General features: G+C 45.3%; 2 protein-coding genes across 9 annotated transcripts in view; one reads left to right on the top strand and one right to left on the bottom strand.

Moving 5' to 3' along the window:
• Positions 1-23364, top strand: part of LOC121854771 (protein lin-10-like) — a 126221-nt gene that overhangs the window by 4253 nt on the left and 98604 nt on the right. The gene's annotated exons all lie outside the window — the stretch shown is intronic.
• On the bottom strand, positions 2955-11609 carry LOC121854773 (protein D1-like). Its single transcript, XM_042349550.1, has 5 exons — positions 11036-11609; positions 9787-9983; positions 5386-5501; positions 4727-4863; positions 2955-3712 (listed from the first exon to the last, which is right to left on the bottom strand). The coding sequence occupies exons 1-5, from the start codon at positions 11063-11065 to the stop codon at positions 3584-3586; spliced, it is 609 nt and encodes a 202-aa protein (XP_042205484.1). The 5' UTR covers positions 11066-11609; the 3' UTR covers positions 2955-3583.

Here is a 23364-nt window from a genome sequence, read left to right as displayed (position 1 = left end):
CCTGAAGATTAAACCCCAAGCTTATTTCACCTGGAGATGAAACCAAAGTTTATTTCACTTGAAGATTAAACCCCAAGCTTATTTCACCTGAAGATTAAACCAAAGCTTATTTCACCTGAAGATTAAACCAAAGCTTATTTCACCTGAAGATTAAACTCCAAGCTTATTTCACCTGAAGATTAAACCCCAAGCTTATTTCACCTGAAGATTAAACCCCAAGCTTATTTCACCTGGAGATGAAACCAAAGTTTTTCACTTGAAGATTAAACCCCAAGCTTATTTCACCTGAAGATTAAACCAAAGCTTATTTCACCTGAAGATTAAACTTCAAGCTTATTTCATCTGAAGATTAAACCCTAAATTATATCACCTGAAGATTAAACCAAAGCTTATTTCACCTGAAGATTAAACCAAAGCTTATTTCACCTGAAGATTAAACTCCAAGCTTATTTCACCTGAAGATTAAACCCCAAGCTTATATCAATTGAAGATTAAACCAAAGCTTATTTCACCTGAAGATTAAACGAAAGCTTATTTCACCTGACGATTAAACGAAAGCTTATTTCACCTGAAGATTAAACCAAAGCTTATTTCACCTGAAGATTAAACCAAAGCTTATTTCACCTGAAGGTTAAACTCCAACTTATTTCACCTGAACATTAAACCAAAGCTTATTTCACCTGAAGATTAAACCAAAGCTTATTTCACCTGAAGATTAACCTAACTAAACCTCCCTAGGTATAGTATGAGTGTTTAATTAGCAGGTGAAAAAAACCCGGTGTGTTTAATCTTCAGGTAACTCGATCACCATCATCATCATCACCATCATCATCATCATCCTCATCATCATCATCACCATCATCACCATCATCATTACAGAGTTATACTTAGTTTTTTACTTTTACTTTTTGAGGTCGAAAGGTGTGTGTGTGTGTGTGTGTGTGTGTGTGTGTGTGTGTGTGTGTTTTCCCCCACCTTCCTCCTCCTCTCCTCTTCCCTTTCTTCCTCCTCTTCTTCTCCATCTTCATCTTCCTTTTGCTCCTCCTCGCCTCCTCTTCCTCTTCATCCTCCTCCTCCTCCTCCTCCTACTCTTCCTCCTATTATCCAAGGTGTCATTACCTTATGGGTCATTAACCTCAATTTCACGGGCGTCTAACCTGGGCTGCGACAGTATACAAGCCTCAGGTGACGCGAGGATCTCCGGGCCCTTAGCTTACCGTGGGAGAGTCGCCCTAAACGCCCAGCGAGGTTAGCACTATATGGACTCCTAAAAAAAACTCAGCTGATTCCAGGAAGATGGTGACAATTAAAAGGAAAATTACTCTTGAGATTCTCCTTCTCTCTCTTACCTGGCTTGATTTTTCTCTTACCTGGCTTGATTTTTCTCACATGGGTTTATTTTTGTCTCACATGGGTTTATTCTTTATTTTACCTGGCTTGATTTTTCTCTCACCTTGGTTGATTTTTCTATCACCTGTCTTGATTTTTCTCTTACCTGGCTTAATTTTTTTCTTACCTGGTTTGATTTTCTCTTTCATGACTTGATTTTTCTCACCTGGGTTGATTCTTTATATTACCTGTCTTGATTTTTCTCTCACCTGGCTTCATTTTTTCTCTCACCTTGTTTCATTTTTCTCTCACCTGGGTTAATTTTTCTCTCACCTTGTTTAATTTTTCTCTCACCTGGGTTAATTTTTCTCACCTACCTTAATTCCTTCCGCTCTTCAAATATTATTGTATAAACATTTAATAATTCAGTTCATGTGTACATCAACATCCACTAAACACTTCATTACCCGGAAACATAAATAAACAAATTACTCATTAAAATTTTATTGACCTAATTAATTGACCCCAGTTTACATCCACAGCGATAAAAAAAAAAAAATTACTCGTAGGAATAATAGAGAATAATGAATAATGGGCATAAATAAGAAAATAAGGATAATGTATGTAAATAATAAGATAAATGTATAAATATAAACTCACGTAGCCTTTGGTGCTGTTGTGGTAAATGGTAATGTAAGTACCATGTTAAAGTGTGTTAGTGAAAAGGTGTGAAATATTGTGTTGTTGTGTGATTAGAATGTGTATATAGATAATTTAAGAGAGAGAGAGAGAGGGAGGGGGAGGAAGAAAGAGTGAGAGAAAGGGAGAGAGGTAGAAAGTTGTCAGCTGTATTTGTTTAAGTAAAAATTCAACCAACTGAGCACTGACTTCTCTTACCCTGCAGCCTCGCCCTTAATGCAGTCTGGGATCACACACTCCGCGCTCTCTCATCCCTCCCTCTCCTCCCCAAGCCTCTGAGAGCACGTAGGAAAATCAGGAGGTTGTAAAAATAAGCTACAAAAATATAACTCTTTACTGTAATATTTATTTTATAACTCCCACAGAGTTAAAAAGTCTTACTGCTAACGCCATCTGTTAATGAATTTTGGAATTATCACCTTAAAGAAATTTTTGACTTGGAGAAATCAAATAAAATTATAAGATTTTTTTTTGGTTCTCGTTGTTATTTTTTAATTATTGTTTTTTTATTTGTATTGTTACGTTAAACAATTATTATTTTCTGTGGGATGAGGTGAAATATGTCATAGGAATGGAGGAGAGCGTTGGAGAGCGTGTTGGAGAGTATTGGAGAGCGTGTTGGAGAGTGTTGGAGAGAGTATTGGAGAGCGTGTTGGAGAGTGTTGAAGTGTGTGTTGGAGAGTGTGTTCAATAGTGTTGGGGAGTGTGTTTGAGGTGTTGGAGAGGTCGGTTAATCTTATTTACCCGGTGAGTGATGGTCCGTCTGGCAGTGTGTGTGTGGTGAGGTTGATACTGTCCCTCCCTCCCTCCCTCCCCTCCTCACTACACCACCACCCCCTCTTCACCACACCACCCCCTCTTCACCACACCACCCCCTCTTCACCACATCACCACCCTCTCCTCACCACACCACCCCCTCTTCACCACACCACCCCCTCTTCACCACATCACCACCCTCTCCTCACCACACTTGATATAAACAAGTTCCAACAATTATCTTTCCCTCAGTTTCTCACCACTAAACTATTTAACTCATAAAACTTCAACGATATTCCAAGATTATTTTTATTCATCACAAAAAAACATAAAAATTCCAGGTCTTTCAACTCGTATCTGGAATTATATAACTTTGGTCGTCAACAAGAAAAGAAATTTGATTTTTTAGCAGGTGAAGCTTTTGTCAGTAAACACTGACACCAGTTTTCAATTGACTAGAATATTCTGTTTACAATTAATTTCGTCATCGGTGATGACGTCACAGCCGTTGGTGATGTCACAGCCGTTGGTGATGTCACAGCCGTTGGTGATGACATCATAGCAGTTGGTGATGACGTCACAGCAGTTTGATTTTTTGGGGGGAGAGGGGGGGAATTTTTTTAACATTTTCGGAAAAGTTAAAAAAAAATTAATTTTGTTGGAAAATGTTGAGAAATTGGAAATTTGGGGGAAATTCTCCCTTTCTGTTCATCACCCCAACTCCCCCTCTTCCTCACCCCTATCCCTCTCTCTCCATCACCCTATCAGTCTCCTCTGCGAAGGTGTGGAGGTCCGGTCATCAGAGGTCAGTACAGGAGTGCTCGACCGTGATGTCCCACTCTGAGAGGAAATAGTTGGCTGCTATTGGTCCCTTCAACGCCAGGTCACGGGTCATCTTGCTCAGGTCAACACCCTCGCGACCTGTCCTCTGTTGACGACACGGGGTTAGGTTAGGTTATGATGACGTGTTAAGAACATAAGAAAATAAGGAGTCTGCAATAGGCCGGTTGGCTTGTGCATGGCAGCTCCTGTCGAGAGTTACTACCACTCTCTATCATCTATGAATCTATTTAGCCTCCTTTTAAAACTTTCCAGAGTTCCCGCACTTACTACAAAGTTGCTAAGTTTGTTCCACTCGTCCACCACCCTATTTGTGAACCCGTTTCTTCCTATCTCCCTCCTAAATCTAAACTTATCCAACTTAAATCCGTTGCTCCGAGTCCTATCCTGCTCGGATATTATAAGAACTTTATCTATATCCCCTTTATTGATTCCTTTCACCCACTTAAATACTTCTATCATATCTCCCCGCACTCTTCGTCTTTCTAGGGAATGCAAGTTAAGTTTCCTTAACCTATCCTGACATGGAAGGTTTCTAAGTCCCGGAATCATTTTCGTCATTCTTCGTTGCACCGACTCCAGTGAATTGATATCCATTATATAATAGGGGCACCAGAACTGAACCGCATAATCGAGGTGCGGCCTGACTAGCGTAAGATATAGTTGCAATAAGACCTCTGCACTCTTGATGGGAATAATGTTTAACTAATAAAAATAATAGTAATAATAATAGTTTAGAAATATTAATAATAATATTGACATGCTTAAATCAATCAATCTCTCTCGCTCTCCAGGGGTGGGGGGGGAGTCCTGGGGGTCCGGACCCCACTTTTCATCATAAAATTCTAATACTTTTTCTTTAATGCTGTACTGTATTGTATTACTCTTGACCTCAGAATATCTCTTAATATCAAGTGCACGTGGGTTCAAAATGTCCCCGAAATGCTCATGACAATGGTCAGGTTTCAAAAAAAATTCTCGGGGCTTAGGCCCCCCACCCCAACTTTTGATATTCCTGGTTCCGCCCCTGCTCTCTTTAATCTTCACGTGATCCAAACCCAATATAACCTGTAAACGAGACAGACAAATTGTATACACTGACCTGACAAGACCTGGAGGCGGGTAGGCCTGGCAGGTTCAGGGGTAGGGAGGTCTTTTGCAGGTAGACCAGGAAGACCATGCGGTGCTGACCTGTGCCTTGTCCAGGTCGCGGCGCCTCATATTCCACCACCTCCACACCTGCCCACACAGGTCAGAGGTCAGAATGTAGGTCACACTAGCGAGTCAAACTTGATAGGGTCATCAGAATTTCAGATCAGGTGTTCAGGATTGGTCTCAGGTGAAATTACAATTACAGAATAAGGAAGTTGAAATTCATTTCGGCCTCTGTATAGCATTTGGAGGGTTACCTGACCTTGGATGCCTGGTGCAGGGTGCCCATATGTAGTGAAGGACGACCTTACCTGGTGGAGGACGACCTTACCTGGTGGAGGACGACCTTACCTTGTGAAGGATGACCTTACCTGGTGGAGGACGACCTTGCCTGGTGGAAGACGACCTTGCCTGGTGGAAGACGATCTTCCATGGTGGAGGACGACCTTGCCTGGTGGAGGACGACCTTACCTGGTGAAGGACGACCTTAACCGGTAAAGGACGACCTTAACCTGTAGAGGACAACCTTACCTGGTGGAAGACGACCTATCTGGTAGAAGACGACCTTACCTGGTGAAGGATGACCTTACCTGATGGAGGACAACCTACCTTTATTTAAATGGTCCACGGGGACGTTGAGGAGGAGCCAGCTGAGGTAGGGTGAGGGGGTGTGGTCCAGGTCGAGGAGCAACACGGCGTAGCGATGACCAGCCTCCCCCGGAAACCTGTGAGAGGACCTCTATATGTTAACACCTGAAGCATGATAGTGTAAAGGTAACGTAACGTAAAGGTAATTAAAGATAGCATAAAGGTAGAATAAACGAAGCGGAAAAGTAACGTGAAAGTCCTGTAAAAGATGAAGTTATTTATGAATGAAAGATTTTTCTTTTGTCGTGGATGAATCTTGTTAAATATGAAGACGTGTATTTTTTTTCGAGTATATGAACAAATTAGATTAAAGAAGTGTTTTTCCCTGAGGTTGAATTTAATTAAAACTCAAGAAGGGGATGAATAAATTATGTATAAAGTATTATTATTTTTTACACACACACACACACACACACACACACACACACACACACACACACACACACACAGAAGGAAGTCACCGCATCAACTTTGAATCTTTAAAATGATATGGACTCTTTAGGAAAAATATCACAAGTATTGGCTGAAAATTTATTAAGGAGAGAGCGAGCGAGCAGCATCCCTTGCCCCTCTTTGTTAAGTGCGTCGCGCCGGGAATGTCTCGAGTCAAATTTAAAACTCTGGGGATACTTGTTGCCTTTTTTTGGGTGTTGTAAGGCGGAGATAATTCTTGGAGGAAAATGGAAGAGTCTTGTAAGTTTCCTCTCTCTCTCTCTCTCTCTCTCTCTCTCTCTCTCTCGTGTATCAGGTGAATATATTTTATACCGGCTACACAGCCTCGCCATTACCTGATTGGTAATCTAAAGAAGATCGTTGCATTCTGCTGCAGTCCTACTCCTCTTTCTCCTCCTACTCCTCACTCCTACTTTCTCTCCCCTCCTCCTCGACCTCCTCCTCCTCCTCCTCGACCTCCTCCTCCTACGCCCTCTTCCGTCCTCTTACTCCTCCTCGACTCTCTCCTGCTCGACCTCTTACTCCTCCTCGACCCCTTCCTCCTACTCCTCCTCGACCCCCTCCTCCTACTCTTCCTCGACTCCCCCATCCTACTCCTCCTTGACCCCCTCCTCCTACTCCTCACTCTCCCTCCTTCCCCAACTCCTCCTTACTCTTCCTCCTTCCCCTAGTCCTCCTCACTCCCCTCCTTCTCTCTATTCCTCCTCTCCTTCCTCCTCCTCCTCCTCCTCCTCCTCCTCCTCCTCCTCCTTTTTTCCCTCCAACATAGTGAAGTTTCCTCCTTAACGAGAGTACAATTCAGGCGCCTGTGTTATAGTCTTACATTCCTCCTCTGAATTACTCCATCTTCTCCTCCAGTTGCCGACAAACAGCACCTATTTCCCTACACTTATTTCCCCAACACATTATTTCCCCAACCTTATTTCCCCCAATACATATTTCCCCAACACTTATTTCCCCAAAACACATATTTCAACACATATTTCCCCAACACATATTTCCCAACACATATTTCCCCCAACACATATTTCCCCCAACACATATTTCCCCAACACTTTCCCCAACACATATTTCCCCAACACATATTTCCCCAACACATATTTTCCCCAACACATATTTCCCCCAACACATATTTCCCCAACACATATTTCCCCAACACTTATTCCTGAATTGATTTTTATGGGAAAACCTTTTAAAGAGTTTCTGTGAGGAAAGATAATGGCATCGAAATAGCACAGTGACTCTACCTTGACTAGATACATTAAGGGGAAAAATAATGGGGGTGTTTGAGAATTAATTTTGCCTTAATGGGGTGAATAATGGTGTAAAGGAAGAATAAATCTTTTTTTTAAGTCAAGGGAATTAAATATTGGCCTCTAAACTACACAGTGACTCTACCGTGTTTGTTTGTTTGTTTGTCTTCAGTTGAGGTGGAAATATAAGATAAAATGTAGGCAAGTTGTGAGACTGGCGGCGGATACTGGAGGTTCTATCTTATCTGGTTGTCTGTTACGCTTCGCCTGGCGTAGCATCGCCTTCCCTGAGCTTGTTTATTTCCTGCCCCCCCATCTCTCTCTCTCCCTTCAGACTCTCGCTTCGCTCGTATCTCCTCTTCTCGTTTCCCCCCTCCCCCCTTTCTCCGCTTTCTCTTTCCTTCTCTCCACTTTCTCCCTTTCCATCTATCTTCCTCTCCTTATCTTCTCCGTCCCTCCACCTCCCCTTCCTCTTCCTACCTCTTTCCTCTCTCTTTCTCCCTTTACCTTCCTCTCTCTCTCTCTCTACCTTCCTTCCTCCCTCCTTTTCACCCCTCTCTTCCCCCCCCTCCTCCTCTTCACCCCCCGCCTCCTCTTCACCCCCCGCCTCCTCTTCACCCCCCACCTCCCTCTTCACCCCCCGCCTCCTCTTCACCCCCCACCTCCTCTTCACCCCCCGCCTCCCTCTTCACCCCCCCGCCTCCTCTTCCCCCCCCTCCTCTTCACCCCCCCCGCCTCCCTCTTCACCCCCCCCCGCCTCCTCCCCCCCTCTCTCCTCTTCACCCCCCACCTCCTCTTCACCCCCCCTCCTCTTCACCCCCCCTCCTCTTCACCCCCCCCCGCCTCCCTCTTCACCCCCGCCTCCTCTTCACCCCCCCCCGCCTCCCTCTTCACCCCCCGCCCCTCCTCTTCACCCCCCACCCTCCTCTTCACCCCCCCGCCTCCTCTTCCACACCCTGCCTCCTCTTCACCCCCTCTCTTCCTTCTTCACCCCCCTTTCGCCTCCTCTTCACCCCCGCCTCCCTCTTCACCCCCCCCGCCTCCTCTTCACCCCCCGCCTCCTCTTCACCCCCCCCCGCCTCCTCTTCACCCCGCCTCCTCTTCACCCCCCCCCGCCTCCTCTTCCACCCCCCGCCTCCCCTCTTCACCCCCCGCCTCCTCTTCACCCCCCCGCCTCCTCTTCACCCCCCGCCTCCTCTTCACCCCCCGCCTCCTCTTCCACCCCCCGCCTCCTCTTCCCCCGCCTCCTCTTCACCCCCACCCTCCTCTTCACCCCCCGCCTCCTCTTCACCCCCCCCCACCTCCTCTTCACCCCCCCCCGCCTCCTCTTCACCCCACCTCCTCTTCCCACCCCCCACCTCCTCTTCACCCCCGCCTCCTCTTCACCCCCCCCCTCCTCTTCACCCCCGCCTCCCTCTTCACCCCCACCCTCCTCTTCCCCCGCCTCCTCTTCACCCCCCTCCCTCTTCACCCCCCGCCTCCTCTTCACCCCCGCCTCCTCTTCCACCCCGCCTCCCTCTTCACCCCCCCTCCCTCTCTTCACCCCCGCCTCCCTCTTCCCCCCCTGCCCTTTCCCCTTCCCCCCCTCCCCCTTTTCACCCCCCGCCTCCTCTTCACCCCCCACTCTTCACCCCCCCACCTCCTCTTCACCCCCGCCTCCTCTTCACCCCCCCACGCCTCCTCTTCTCACCCCCCACCTCCTCTTCACCCCCGCCTCCCTCTTCACCCCCGCCTCCTCTTCCCCCCGCCTTCTCTTCCCCCCCCTCCCTCTTCCCCCCCGCCTCCTCTTCCCCCCCGCCTCCTCTTCACCCCCCCGCCCCTCCTCTTCCCCCCCCGCCTCCTCTTCCCCCCGCCTCCTCTTCCCCCCCCACCTCCTCTTCACCCCCGCCTCCTCTTCCCCCGCCCTCCTCTTCCCCCCCCCCCGCCTCTTCATCCCCCCGCCTCCTCTTCCCCTCCCCGCCTCGGATGAGAAATTGTTTTTATCTTGTGTATAAATAAGACACCGAGGCGCCGTCTTATGCTAACTCCCGAGGTTAAAGTACCAGAAGCTTTAACCTACCTAACAACCCTCTAACCTAACCTAACTTAACCCACTCTACCCTAACCTAACTTAACCCACTCTACCCTAACCTAACTTAACCCACTCTACCTAACCCCTACTTAACCCACTCTACCCAAACCTAACTTGAACCCAAGTGTACCCAGGTTGTTCAGTTTTTCGTTCACGATAACTTGGACTCTTGAGTATAACAGTTGGTAAAGGAGGGAATTTATAGGATTATTATTCCCTCTTTTCATAAATTCTAGAAAGTTTTTAACAAATTTGAACTGCAAACTTGAATATATTACGAGTCAAATTGGATCCAGGAAATTCTTTTGATGGCAAACTTTGTCCCAGAGCTGGAAATTTCGCATGATCAAAAAGCCGACCCCTCGTCTCCTTAAGGAAGAATTCAATATTACGAACAAAATACTTCCTGAATTTTTATTTTTTTTAATGAATATATACTTTGTCCCCTTAAAATATCTGAAATTTCTGGGGAAGAAGGAGAGAGACTTTAAAGTTTATATATTATCTCTAAACTTACTAAAACATACGGTATTAATTAATTACAAGGTAGTTAAGAATCAAAATACTTCTTCACTTGACACTTACTCGAGAAGCTTGGGCTTGTGTCTGGCGTGAGCAGGTGTGATGAGGTTACCCAGGTGAACACATTGATGGTCCCCGAAATTAACGTTGGTCAGGTAAGGTGGCGGGGCAGTGAGGAGATCCGGTACTATCTTGTCACTCCCCCACTCGCTCTCCAGGTACTGTTGCCACTCCTCGTCACTCAGCTCCTCCGCTTCCACCTGGTTGAGGAGTAGGAGTAGTATTAAGAGAAGGTGAACTAGGATGACGAGAGGATGAAAACTTGAAAAGGAGTTAGGCAGGATGTGCCCAGAGGGAGGTGGTAGTGAGCTGTGTAGGATGGCAGAGGGGAAGCGGACGGGAGAGACAGGGAGGGAAAAAACGAGGAGAGAAGCAGGAGGGGGAGGAGGACAGAGAGAGAGAGGAGGAGGAGGAGGACGAGAGAGGGAGGAGACTCTGAGTAGTTTAATGAAATGGAAAAGAAAACGAAAAAAGAAAGAAAAGAAAAAGTTTATATGACGGAAGCCGGGAGAGAGAGTGTAGGAGGGTGTGAGATGGGACAGAGAGAGAGAACTTTGGGAACTTAGCGAAATGGAAGAGGAAACAAGAGAGGAAAATTTCGTCAAAAAGTATAGGGACAGAGGCATCTATAAGGGTATGGAATGGGAGGGAGAATGTGAATAACTTTGGTGAAATGGAAGAAAATTAAAACAGGAAATGGTGAGAGCGAAGTGTATGGAAGGGGAAGAAAGTGAGAGATGGAAATGGAATGTAGGAACTGCGGAACAGGTGTGGAGGGATAAAGAAGGAATAAATTGGTAGGTGGAAGAAAGGAAGGGTTTGGAGGGGGGAAGTGTGGGAATTTTTTTTTTATCCGATTATAAATGTTTTAAATTCAGGTAAAATTTTGTGTTCAATGCACATGAAACCTTCTCTTGTGCTGTGAGCTCATGACACAAACTCTGTGGTGTTAGTTCATGGTACATAAAACTTAAGATAGTATTCATAATCATTCATTCATTGATGGTACACAAGTCCTTAGTTGACGACTCATGAAGCTTCCTCTGTCATGTGTAAACGTGTGTTGTAAGTTTACCACACAGTGAAATAGATAATAGTTATCACTAGAAAATCTCTCGTACTAATAACCTGTGAAGCTAAGGTTTCCCAAACACCTGTGACCACTACTGTGATAATAAGCTGCCATGTTGTTGACCTGAGGATAAACTGTGCTGCAGGTGTGAAGGACAAAAGACGACCCGTGCAGACTCACCGATATCGTTGGCTCGAAGAATGAGTGCATGGAGGCCGACACTGGCCCTGTTTGGAGAGACTCGGCCAAGTTGGGGAACTCTTGCAGGCGGCTGGTCAGGTCCAGTGGCAGGTGGTTGGGTACTTCAGGAGCTCTTGGAGCATCTGGGACTTTCAAGTTTCCTGGGAACTGTGAGGTTTGGTAAGTTATATTTCCTTCGGAGGCTTTCGGGACATCAGAATGTCGTAAGTTATCAGTCTGTCTAAGGGATTCTGCATCATTCGGTTTCTCTGGAGTTCTTGAAGGTTCTGGAACCCTTGCCTTTCTGGGCTTCTTTGGGTTTCCAAAGCTCTTGGGGCTTCTGGTGCTGTTGATGCTTCTGGAGGTCTTCGATTATCAGATGGTGTTGGGATACCTGCAGCCCGTGGGTCTTGTGGTACTCTTGGTAAGTGAGGAGGCGTCAAGTTATCTGTCAGTCTTGCAGGTGTTGAGTCTCGGGGATTCTGGCCAACTCTTATACCTTGTTGTGGTCTCGTGCCGTTACCACCCCGATGGTCTCCATGTAACTGGGGGTCTTGGCTTGAGGACTGAGGACCCGGGGGCTTGAGGGGTGATGGGGAGGACGCTCATGCTGTTGATGAATGACGTGAGGGAGCCGATGGCGATTTTCATGAATTTTAAGAACCTGTCGAAATCTTTGTACGCCCCCGAGGACCTGAGTGGTGGGAATAGGTCGATTCTGTTGCACTCTGGGGACGGCAGGGTGCTGGCACTAACCCTGGAAAGTCATCAGTAGTGCCAGTAAGATAATGACAGCACCGTGGGGAATGATGAGCGCCATCTGTTGAGGAAAATGGCAAAATTGGTAAAAGACACAAATGATTTTATGCGCTGGAATGTTTACATTTATGCACTTGTCATACCAACTCTCTTCTTCTTCCTCTCTCTCTCTTCTTCATCTGTATATAAACATTGGAGAGACGGCACATAAAAGAACTTAGGCAATAAATAAGTTATGTGAGGGGTGGGAGAGTTCGGGTGTCCCTGAATATTGTAAGAGTGGAGGCCAGAGGGGAGAGGTGTCACTTTTCTCTCTCACAACCCCACAACATCGTCATAAAGAAAGTGAAGAGGGAGGGAAGTTGTCTACCGTAACTGAACTAAGAAAGAGAGATAGATAGATTCAAAGTAGCTACTACTACTAGTATTGGACGTCTTACTGATGTTTTTATTGAAGGTTACACACACACAACACACACACACACACGAATAGGTAGTGTGTGTGTGTGTGTGTGTGTGTGTGTGTGTGTGTGTGTGTGTGTGTGTGTGTGTGTGTGTGTGTGTGTAAATCCCCGGACTAGGAATACATTTCATTTTATCGGACGACGTGCTGTGTTGACAAACCCAATGACCAGCTAAGAGGTGGTGTTGGACCTCATCCCTCCCACCACACCCAGAATTTCTTAACACTCGTGCATATTATTTTCCTGTTAGCTGAGAGAGAGAGAGAGAGAGAGAGAGAGAGAGAGAGAGAGAGAGAGGGAAGATAGACAGACAGAGAGACAGACAAAGGGAGAGAGAAGTAAGAGAAACAGAGTGAGACAGACAGAAGGGGAAAGAGTAAGATAGACAGACAGAGAGACAGACAAAGGGGGAGAGAAAGTAAGAGAAACAGTGTGAGACAGACAGATCAGAATTCCTCAGAGGCCTGAATTCTACCAACATTTGTACATACAATATTTCCTTGTTAACTGAGAGACACACACACACACACACACACACACACACACACACCACACACACACACACACAACAGAGAGAAACAGACACACATATATATTCCATTTACATTCGAGTCGTGTTTGAATTTCAGGGACAGCTAGCCGGTTTTTTTGTGTCAGTGCTTAGTGAGTCAGTCAGTCAGTCAGTCAGTGAGTCAGTCAGGTCTTGAGCTAACGAGTATATATCGTCTCTGGCCGCCATGACAAGACTCAAAAACACAATATTATTATTATTCTTTTGTTTATGATGTGTTATGTGATGTTATAATTAATTAATGATTACTAGACGTGTCGGATTACCTGAAGATTAGCCACTCCAGCTTATTTCATCTGAGAATTAAACACCCTAACCTAACCAGACCAGAGATGTGTTGTGCGTACACTTGAATCAGAGGAACGTACGGACCAGAGATGTGTTGTACGTACACTTGAATCAGAGGAACGTACAGACCAGAGATGTGTTGTACGTACACTTGAATCAGAGGAACGTACGGACTAGAGATGTGTTGTACGTCACTTGAATCAGAGGAACGTACGGACCAGAGATGTGTTGTGCATAACTTGAATCAGAGGAACGTACGGACCAGAGATGTGTTGTGCATACACTTGAATCAGAGGAACGTACGGACTAGAGATGTGTTGTGCGTACACTTGAATCAGAGGAACGTACGGACAAGAGATGTGCTGTACGTACACCTGAGTCAGAGGAACGTACGGACTAGAGATGTGTTGTGCGTACACTTGAATCAGAGGAACGTACGGACCAGAGATGTGTTGTGCGTACACTTGAATCAGAGGAACGTACGGACCAGAGATGTGTTGTACGTACACTTGAATCAGAGGAACGTACGGACTAGAGATGTGTTGTGCGTACACTTGAATCAGAGGAACGTACGGACCAGAGATGTGTTGTGCGTACACTTGAATCAGAGGAACGTACGGACCAGAAGATGTGTTGTGCGTACACTTGAATCAGAGAACGTCAGAGGAACGTACGGACCAGAGATGTGTTGTGCGTACACTTGAATCAGAGGAACGTACGGACCAGAGATGTGTTGTACGTACACTTGAATCAGAGGAACGTACGGACAGAGATGTGTATGTACGTACAGAAGACGTACGGACAAAATGCGTACGGACCAGAGACGTACACCTGAGTCAGAGGAGCGTACGGACCAGAGATGTGTTGTGCGTACACTTAAATCAGAGGAGCGTACGGACCAGAGATGTGTTGTACGTACATTTAAATCAGAGGAGCGTACGGACCAGAGATGTGTTGGGCGTACACTTGAATCCGAGGAGCGTACAGACCAGAGATGTGTTGTACTTACACTTGAGTCAGAGGAACGTACGAACAAGAGATGTGCTGTACGTACACTTGAATCAGAGGAACGTACGGACTAGAGATGTGTTGTACTTACACTTGAGTCAGAGGAACGTACGGACAAGAGATGTGCTGTACGTACACCTGAGTCAGAGGAACGTACGGACTAGAGATGTGTTGTGCGTACACTTGAATCAGAGGAACGTACTGACCAGAGATGTGCAGTACGTACACCTGAGTCAGAGGAACGTACGGACTATTTGGGGGAGATCGAGAAAGTTGGGTGAAATATGAAGCGGTGGGTTCAGGCGTCAGGCGGACAAATCGAGCTCCTTGGCGGTTTTCATCTTAGTGTGTGTGGGGAGGGGAGATAGGTAGGTGTGTGTGTAGGAGGTGTGTGTGTGTGGGGGAGGTAAGTCTATATGTGTGAGTCAACAACATACATTACTTCTCTTGCCTCGTATTAAACAGCTGTAGTGTTTTACAAGATGACTAACCCTAAAAATCACTCCTTAAAGTATCAAACCCCTTTATCCATCCGCTCCCCACCAAAAAAAAAATCCCTTAAATAAATAAAAAAAAAATCACTGAAACCTAAAATTACTCCTTAGAGAAAATACCAAAACAAACAAGTGTAAAATCACCAACCGTTCTAGAGATTGAACCAAGACTCGACTGAAACTAAAAACACAAAGTTGTTTTCTTTTTATTCCTTCCCAAAGAGTGTGGAAATGTCCGAATGTGTGAGTGTGTGGCCCATGGTGTGTCGCTGGGTCTTAGGAGGCGAGTGTTGTTGGTTGAGAGGGATATATGCTGGTGGTGGTTGGTGGTGGGGGATGATGATGATGGTGGTGGTTGGTGGTGGTGGGGATGATGATGATGATGGTGGTGGTTGGTGGTGGTGGGGATGATGATGCTGGTGGTGGTGGTTGGTGGTGGGGATGATGATGGTGGTGGGTGGGTGGTGAGAAGTGGTTGTGGTGGGTGATGGTATTGGTTGTGGTGTTTGTCAGTAGTCATTGTAATGCGAGTGATTAGGTCAGGTTAGGTTAGGTTAGGTTAGGTTAGGTTAGCATAATTCAAGTTAGCTCAGGTCAGGTTAGTTTAGGTTAGGTCAGGTCAGGTAAGGTTAGGTTAGGTTAGGTTAGTTCAGGTCAGGTCAGGTCAGGTAAGGTTAGGTCAGGTTAGGTTGCGAGTTACAAAATCATCGACTTCCCCCACAAGTAGTTATAAACGGGTTAATTGTTATCGTTGGTTTGAGGGACAGCTGAGTGAGGCAGGTGGCTGGAGAAACACGGGGGGAAAAAACTAATGAAACTCTTAATTAAATGAAAGTCTGTAATATTTCAGTCTGTTTCATCCGCTGTCAAAATGAAACTGAAAAACACATTAACTTTTATATATAACTTGAACATGTGTGTTTCATCTGTCCAGTGTCTGACAAGAAACTGTGAAAAAGAAAACTTAACAGATGATGTGTTTTCTCTTCCTTGGGTGAGAGAAGGGGGGGTCGGGGGGGTGGAGGGAGAGGAGAAGTGGGAGGTCAGAACTCGTAAAAGTTTCTTAATGTTAGGACGTGAGAGAGCAAGGGAGGAGTAAGGGGGGGCTGGTAGTGGAAGGGTGGAGAGGTAAGGGATGGGTAAGGAGGGATGGTATAGGAAAAGGAAATGAGAGAAAGGAGGGAGGGAGGGAGAGGGGGGTTAGTAGTAGGGTGAGGAACGGGATATGGGAGGAGAAGAGGAAATGGAAGGGCGAGGTGGCAGGACGGTGGTGGAATAGGCAATATGAGTGAGGGACGGAAGGGGTGGTAGTAACTGGTGAGGGGAGATGTCAGTGGAAAGGAAATGTGAGAGGGAAGGAGAGGAGGACGACAGCTTAGGGAGAGAGAGAGAGAGAGAGAGAGAGAGAGAGAGAGAGAGAGAGAGAGGACACCTGGATTTTGTTGACAATATAATAATGAAAGTCTTGGTGGTGTTGACCTTCAGCAGAGTCACCTTGAATCATGCACCACTATCTTGACATCACCTGCAGATTACACACCCCAGCTTATTTCACCTGCAGATTACACACCCCAGCTTATTTCACCTGCTGATTACACACCCCAGCTTATTTACCTGAAGATTATACACTCCAGCTTATATCACTCGAAGATTAACTACCCTAATTAACTGCCCTAATACTGTATTAGCCCCTTAGTCTTTATATAAATGTCAGGGCAGTACATTGTGTTTATATAATCATATCCCACCGCTGCCACCTTATGTTCTGGGTCTTTTAACCGCTGATTCCCTCTGGGTTAATGAGGCCGGAACATGTATATTATATAGGGTTTTAGTAGCGTAACCCAATTGTCTGTTATCCATTTATTTAGGAACCATCCAGGATACAGTTCCAAGTGTATATCACCGTAACTTATCACTGTAGCTATGAGTGTTAAGAGGAGGACGGAGGCTATGTTAAATAGTCCTGCTAAATACGTCCGATTGGTGTGAGGGGTTGACAATGCCGCAGGCAGCCGGCTTTTAAATGTTGACCGTAACAGTCACCGAGCCGCGCCTCAAGGATCCTGCCCATCACGTAATATGATCATGTCACCTCATAGCCAGTGGAAAGTTACAAGGGGTGATATGATTATATAAACAAAATGTACTACCCTGACATTTATATAAAGACTAAGGGGCTGATACAATACTGACGTAACTTAACCCCTCAGGTAGCGTTTGAGTGGTCAACCTGCAGGTGAAATAAGCTGGGGTGTGTAACCTACAGGTGAAATAAGCTGGGGTGTATAATCTACAGGTGAAATACGTTGGGGTGTGTAATCTTCAGGTGAAATAAGCTGGAGTGTGTAACCTACAGGTGAAATAAGTTCGGGTGTGTAATCTACAGGTGAAATTAGTTGGGGTGTGTAATCTACAGGTGAAATAAGCTGGGGTGTGTAATCTACAGGTGAAATACGTTGGGGTGTGTAATTCAGGTGAAATAAGCTGGGGTGTGTAATCTACAGGTGAAATAGCTGTAATCTACAGGTGAAATAAGCTGGGTTGTGTGTAGTCTAAAAAGTGAAATAAGTTCGGGTGTGTAATCTACAGGTGAAAGTTTGGGGTGTGTAATCTACAGGTGAAATATTTGGAGTGTGTAATCTAAAAGGTGGAATAAGCTGGGGTGTGTAATCTTACAGGTGAAATAAGCTGGGGTGTGTAATCTAAAAAGGTGGAATAAGCTGGGGGTGTGTAATCTACAGGTGAAATAAGCTGGCGTGTGTAATCTAAAGGTGAAATAAGTTGTGTAATCTACTGAAAAATCAAGGTGGAATAAGCTGGGGTGTGTAATCTACAGGTGAAATAAGCTGGGGTGTGTAATCTAAAAGGTGGAATAAGCTGGGGTGTGTAATCTAAAAGGTGGAATAAGCTGGGGGTGTGTAATCTACAGGTGAAATAAGCTGGCGTGTGTAATCTAAAAGGTGAAATAAGTTGGGGTGTGTAATCTACAGGTGAAATAAGCTGGGGTGTGTAATCTACAGGTGAAATAAGCAGGGGTGTGTAATGTACAGGTGAAAGAAGTTGGGGTGGTCATTCTTCAGGTGATCGTCAAATAGGTCACCTTGAATGCCGAGAACTGGTCTGTCTCCCTGGGTGGACAGCGTGAACTAGACGGAGCGTGAATTAGTACAGAGGGTGTGTGGGAGCTCTCATAACCTGACCAGGACCCGGAAGCTAACCTAACCTAACCAAGACCACTTAACACTGAGGGTATGTTAGGTCACTACCCACCCAAGACCTCATGACACAGTGGCAAATATACGTCAAAACACACACACACACACACACACACATACACTTGAGACCCCACACCTTTTGTCGAACCCACGTACTCGCAGTGAAGCCATCAGTTGAATCCCAGTGAATCTCTAGGTAGTTAATCACCATCTGGCTGGCAGCTGGCCCTCAGGTGGTGAGCCCCGTGATTGCTCTGGTTTGGATGAGCTCCTTAATTAGAATGAAGCGAGGGAATTAATGAGAAAAGTCTTTTGAGTCTCTAAGGCCAGGACGAGAGGGAAAAAGTGCTGAATGAATATCTGAAAATTTTTTGTGAGGTGGTGGAGGAAGGAGTGTGTGTGTGTGTGTGTGTTTGGGGGGGGGGTAGGTTATGGGTAGGGGGTAAGTTTTAGCGTAAGGTAGGGATGGGTTATTTTCGATTACGTTAGACTTTTAAGGTTTAGGTTAGGGCAGGTTAGGTTAGGTTAGGTTAGGTTAGGTTAGGTTAGGTTAGGTTAGGTTCGATTATGTTAGGTTGATGAGGTTAGGTTAGGCCAGGAGGTGCCACACTACTGAGGTGCCACACTATGGTGCCCCAAATTACGGGAGGCGCTGAAGGTTATATTATTTACAACCAAAAGTCGAGTTGTGTCATTAACATTCCGGCACTCCGGCTGCTTGGTGATCATAACTCATCAAATGTCAGGAGCCGCGCGTGCCTGGCGAGCCGTGCAGAGTGTGTCAAGTGGCACTGACACTAAGGCCTTTAATGACACAGGCTGAGTGTGCCACATGGTGTTTAATGTAGATGTTACGTGTCACAAGTCGAGTCATATAGGTGCCACATGACACACGTACGGGTGGCAGACTCTCAAGACTTATCACAGACCAGAGTGAAGAGTGACAGCTATTCCCTAATGAGGGGGGGTTGCCAGGTAGGAAATGTGGCGGTGGTGGAATTTTAAACTTCGGAACCTCGTGGTCTCCTGACACTTACACTGCTGACGTTCCCCACCTTATACCCTGACACTGCTGACGTTGCCCTCCTGACACCCCAGCAGAGGGAGAGAGAGTGGGGAGAGCCGGCCTCGTGGGACTACTCTCACTAAAATCTACTTAAATCTCTCTCTCTTAACTGGAGTAAAAGTTAGGGCTCTCCCCTTCCTGACGAGGGAAAGGGAAGTATGGAGAGAGAGAGAGAGAGAGAGAGAGAGAGAGAGAGAGAGAGAGAGAGAGAGAGAGAGAGAGACTAGTTGGATGTTGAAACAGTTTTTTTAAATTTGGTATTTTTCTTATAAATTTAAAAATGAGGAGGAGATTTGCGGGAATGGTTTAGGGTTTAAGAAAAGACCAACAGAGGTTTATAAAGGGAGGAAGGGGAGAGGTTTAACAAAAGGTATACAAGGTCACAGGAAGAGGGAGCAGCAACGTGTGTATTTAGGTAGATAACAAAACACAAATAAAACAAACAAACATCCCCATCACCTCCCCTCCCCCATCACCTCCCCTCCCCCATCCCCTCTTCCATTTCTCCCTTCATCTTCCCTCCCCTCTCCCCACCCTCCCCCTCCCCTCCCCTCCCCCACACGCCCGGATCATACAGTTTTAAGGCCAGTGGGCCATTTTGAAGGGCCAGAGACCGTACATATAAGCCACCTATACTCGTGCACTATAAATGTGGCTGAGTGTTTCCGTCCCTCTTCTGGGCTCCTCTGGGGGTGCTGCCGCCTGAGGGGAGGAACGATATATATTTTTTATGTAAGGGAGGGTGTCTGTAAGGGGGGGGCGGGGGTGTAAGCCTCTGGGACTCTTATGTCCTGTCCTGTCCTGTCCTGTCCTGTCTTGCCCTGTCCAATTACGAAGGTAAAGTTAACGTACTTCCCTTTGAGGTTCCGGAGTCTCAGAGTTCCGTACGTAACGGTAACTTCTACACAGGACACGAGAACGTATCTAATTTTCTGCAGTCTGCCAATTTGGAAAGCATAACCGCGTCCATCTTTGTGTCGTAACTTTATGTGAGTCAATCAGTCTTTCTTCTCAACCCATCCGTTTAGGTGGAAAGTTTATAAGGCCGTAAGATGTAAAGAGAATAGTGATCGAGGAGGGTGGGTTGGGGTGGGGTGGGGTGGGGTGTGGTGGGGTGGGGTCGAGTAGGGTGGGGGGTGGGGTGGGGCGAGGTGGGGTGGGGTAACCATTTATCAGACGTATTTCATTGAGTCTCCCAATAAATCGTTCAATTTTCTATCAAGCAACAATTCTTCGCGAGTGGCAGATGATAAATAACAGCGTTCAAATCTGGTGCTGGCTGCTCTCTCTACCTCACTCACCAGGAGACAATAGACCCAGTATATATATGCTCATTAGCGGGTATTATTTTGCTAGTTATATATGTCTAGAATTTCCTAATGGCCGCCCCACTAGAGGTCACAGCCTTAGGTTATAAGAGGCTATCTATCATCACGGAAAACTCTCAGGGCTAACTTATGTAGAGTAACAGATGTAGGAACTTGATGTCCACATTTGATCAACACTGGTTCTTGTTCAGGTATATGCAAGAACTAGTACATGCCCTTACTTGCCAACAGTGTGTAACAGAACCTTTACTTGCCAACAGTGTGTAACAGAGCCTTTACTTGCCAACAGTGTGTAACAGAGCCCTTACTTGCCAACAGAGCGTAACAGAACCCACTAACTGACCCCTCTACACCAGATGAGCTTGAAGGGAATTTTGTTTTTTGTATTCTGGCCAACCTCTTTTACCACTATGTCTCTTCACCTTCTGTTTATTTTTCCATTCTATTTCACCCGGTTTAATCGTTATAGACCTTTACCGTATGTCAGGGTAAACAAACTCTCTCTCTCTCAAACAGCAATTTACCCTTGACAAGCCACAAATTGGAGAGGAAACGCCTAACACACCACAGCTCGCCGCATCTGTCGTATTTCCCATCATTTAAACAACAACAACAAGGAATGGTTTATAAAAAAAGTTAAAACAAACAAAAACTCACGTAACTAAATTTGCCTCTTGTGTAGCTCACCAGTAAACACGGAAATGTAAACCAATTCTCTGGGAAATTTGACATTCGTTGAGAGTTTTATCTAGTGTGTCAGTGGCGGACTGGTCCACCGGGATACCGGGAAATTTCCTGGTGGGCCCCAAAGTGATGGTTCCTTTGACTACGTTTTGGGATTAAGTGGGCCCTTTTGGACCCTTTTGAGTGGGTCCTTTTACAAGTTTTCCCTGTAGAAATTTTTGACCCAGTCCGTCACTGTGTGTGTGTGTGTGTGTGTGGTCCTTACCGCGTTGTGTTTCACTAATGGCGTGGGGTCAAGCGGGATAATATCGAGTTTCTGCACCCAATTCACGAAAGCATTATCTCTTTGATTTTAAATTCACTTAACCTAACCTAACCTCACACCATCACCTGGACTTGACCACTTTCACTCTGTGTCTCTGTGACGGAAAAAAGGGGAAATAAAAGTTACTGATGATTCAATTAACACGTTTCCAGAATATGGTGTTGTAGTCATCCAGATTTTTCGAGTTTGTTCTTTAAATCGGGGAGGGGGGGGGAGAAAATCGGCTGTGTTTGGGAAATTATTGAAGTGCAAACGATATGTACACAAAAGAAAGACCCTTACACCAAGTTCCCCCCCCCCACCCCTTATCTCTTAAACCCTTATTTTTTAGGGGGGGGGGGATTTTAAGGGGTGATGGAGAATATCGAAAGGGAGTGTGAGATATGACTTTTGTGTTTACATTTGTGAGGTATGGTGTTAACGACGCTTATGTTTGTTCTGAGTGCCACAAGGGTACATAAGGGTAAGGGGAGGTAAGGGGGGGGCCCCGCGATTCACTTGTTTTGGTCGACCGATTTAACTGCAATGGGAAATGTACGCGAGAATGACTTTTATCTGTGATGGAAAATGAATGACACACACACACACACACACACACAAAAGACAGGCATATCCCCTTTCTTCCGCTTTCTGTGTGTGTGTGTGTGTGTGTGTGCGTGCGAGCTTGGGTCGTCATTATTCTCGTCTTTTCACTTTATTACCCACAGAAAACATGAAACCCAGGAGAGAGAGAGAGAGAGAGAGAGAGAGAGAGAGAGAGAGAGACTTCCACCCAATAAACTAAAGGACTGACAAGCGTGTAACCAGCCCGACGATGCGTTATCAAAGATCTTGGTGCCTTAAGTCCTCGTCTGACCCGCGCTGAGGAGACCACCGCCCCTACCCTCTCCCCTCTGCCTGTTTTATTAATTTTACACTCCATTAGCGTCGCCCTGGGGGGAGTTCACTCATGTTGTGATATTGGAAAGGCGGGGAAGTATCTTATATATTTTCTGCTGTTGGTGTAGAAATATTTTAGAAGTCGTGATGTAGGTTACGAAATGGTGACAGTTGTTTGTTACTACCACCAAGAGAATTTTGTAAACTATTATTATTTTTATTACTACTATTATTATTAGTAGTCGTATTTGTTATTTGTATATTTTTTTATGTATTTATTTTTGTTTAAGTAGAGATAAAAGCGAATTTAACCGAACGATCCTTGTATATTTTTCTAACGTTAGGGTCCAATCTGATGGTTGTCTCCCGAAATAATCATTTGATTCCACGGCTATTTATTTTTATTTTTTTTGCATTTGTTTATTTATGAAGTTAATTTATTTTGTTTCTCATTGAGTTAACCTGTGATGTGTGGTCGCCATTCTCTCTCAATACTATTATTACAGAAAACGTGACTAGCGGGCATCCATTGAAGGGGAAACTCATTTAGCGTTTATATACTTTCTCCTTAAGTCGAACACGTATTATTTTTGTCATTTTTATCATCCCCCAAGGCTCTCCAATACCTGAATGACACTCGTTATCAACTCACTCTAGCCTGATAGTGGAACAGTGTATACTACCAGGCAAGATTTAAGAAATTCGTCAGTCTCTTGAAAGTCATGTTTACCTTAGTGACAGTGACAAATACCTTATGGTTCTGAACTTAAAAAATTATTCGTAGGATGATTAATTACTTGTAGTTGGAGATAAAAGAAGACATATGATTGGTTGATCGAAATAGAAAAAAAAATCATAAAAGTAAATACTAGAACTCTCTCTCTCTCTCTCTCTCTCTCTCTCTCTCTCTCTCTCTCTCTCTCTCTCTCTCTCTCTCTTTTTCTTTATTTAAGACATAGTTGTGTTATAATTCTGAAAATATTTTTATTGCTATTTTTGTGTTGGGAAAAATATAAGCTTTTAACGGGTCTCTTGGGGGTTAATCTGGTTTTAATCGACTTTGTGTTTTCTATTGTGTGTGTACCTGCAGTGTTTGTGTGTGCGTTTATGACATTTCTATTGAATATATATCTCTGTGATTATTTCTATCTATCTATCTATCTATCTATGTCTAATTTGAGTCATCCAGTTAGATGTCCTGGATCACCTGAAGATTATCCCCCCACCTTATTTCACCTTAAAGAT

This window comes from Homarus americanus, unplaced genomic scaffold (genome assembly GCF_018991925.1).
Source record: "Homarus americanus isolate GMGI-L3 unplaced genomic scaffold, GMGI_Hamer_2.0 scaffold53233, whole genome shotgun sequence".
NCBI classification, from domain to species: domain Eukaryota; kingdom Metazoa; phylum Arthropoda; class Malacostraca; order Decapoda; family Nephropidae; genus Homarus; species Homarus americanus.
This window is presented reverse-complemented; position numbering and strand designations above follow the sequence as displayed.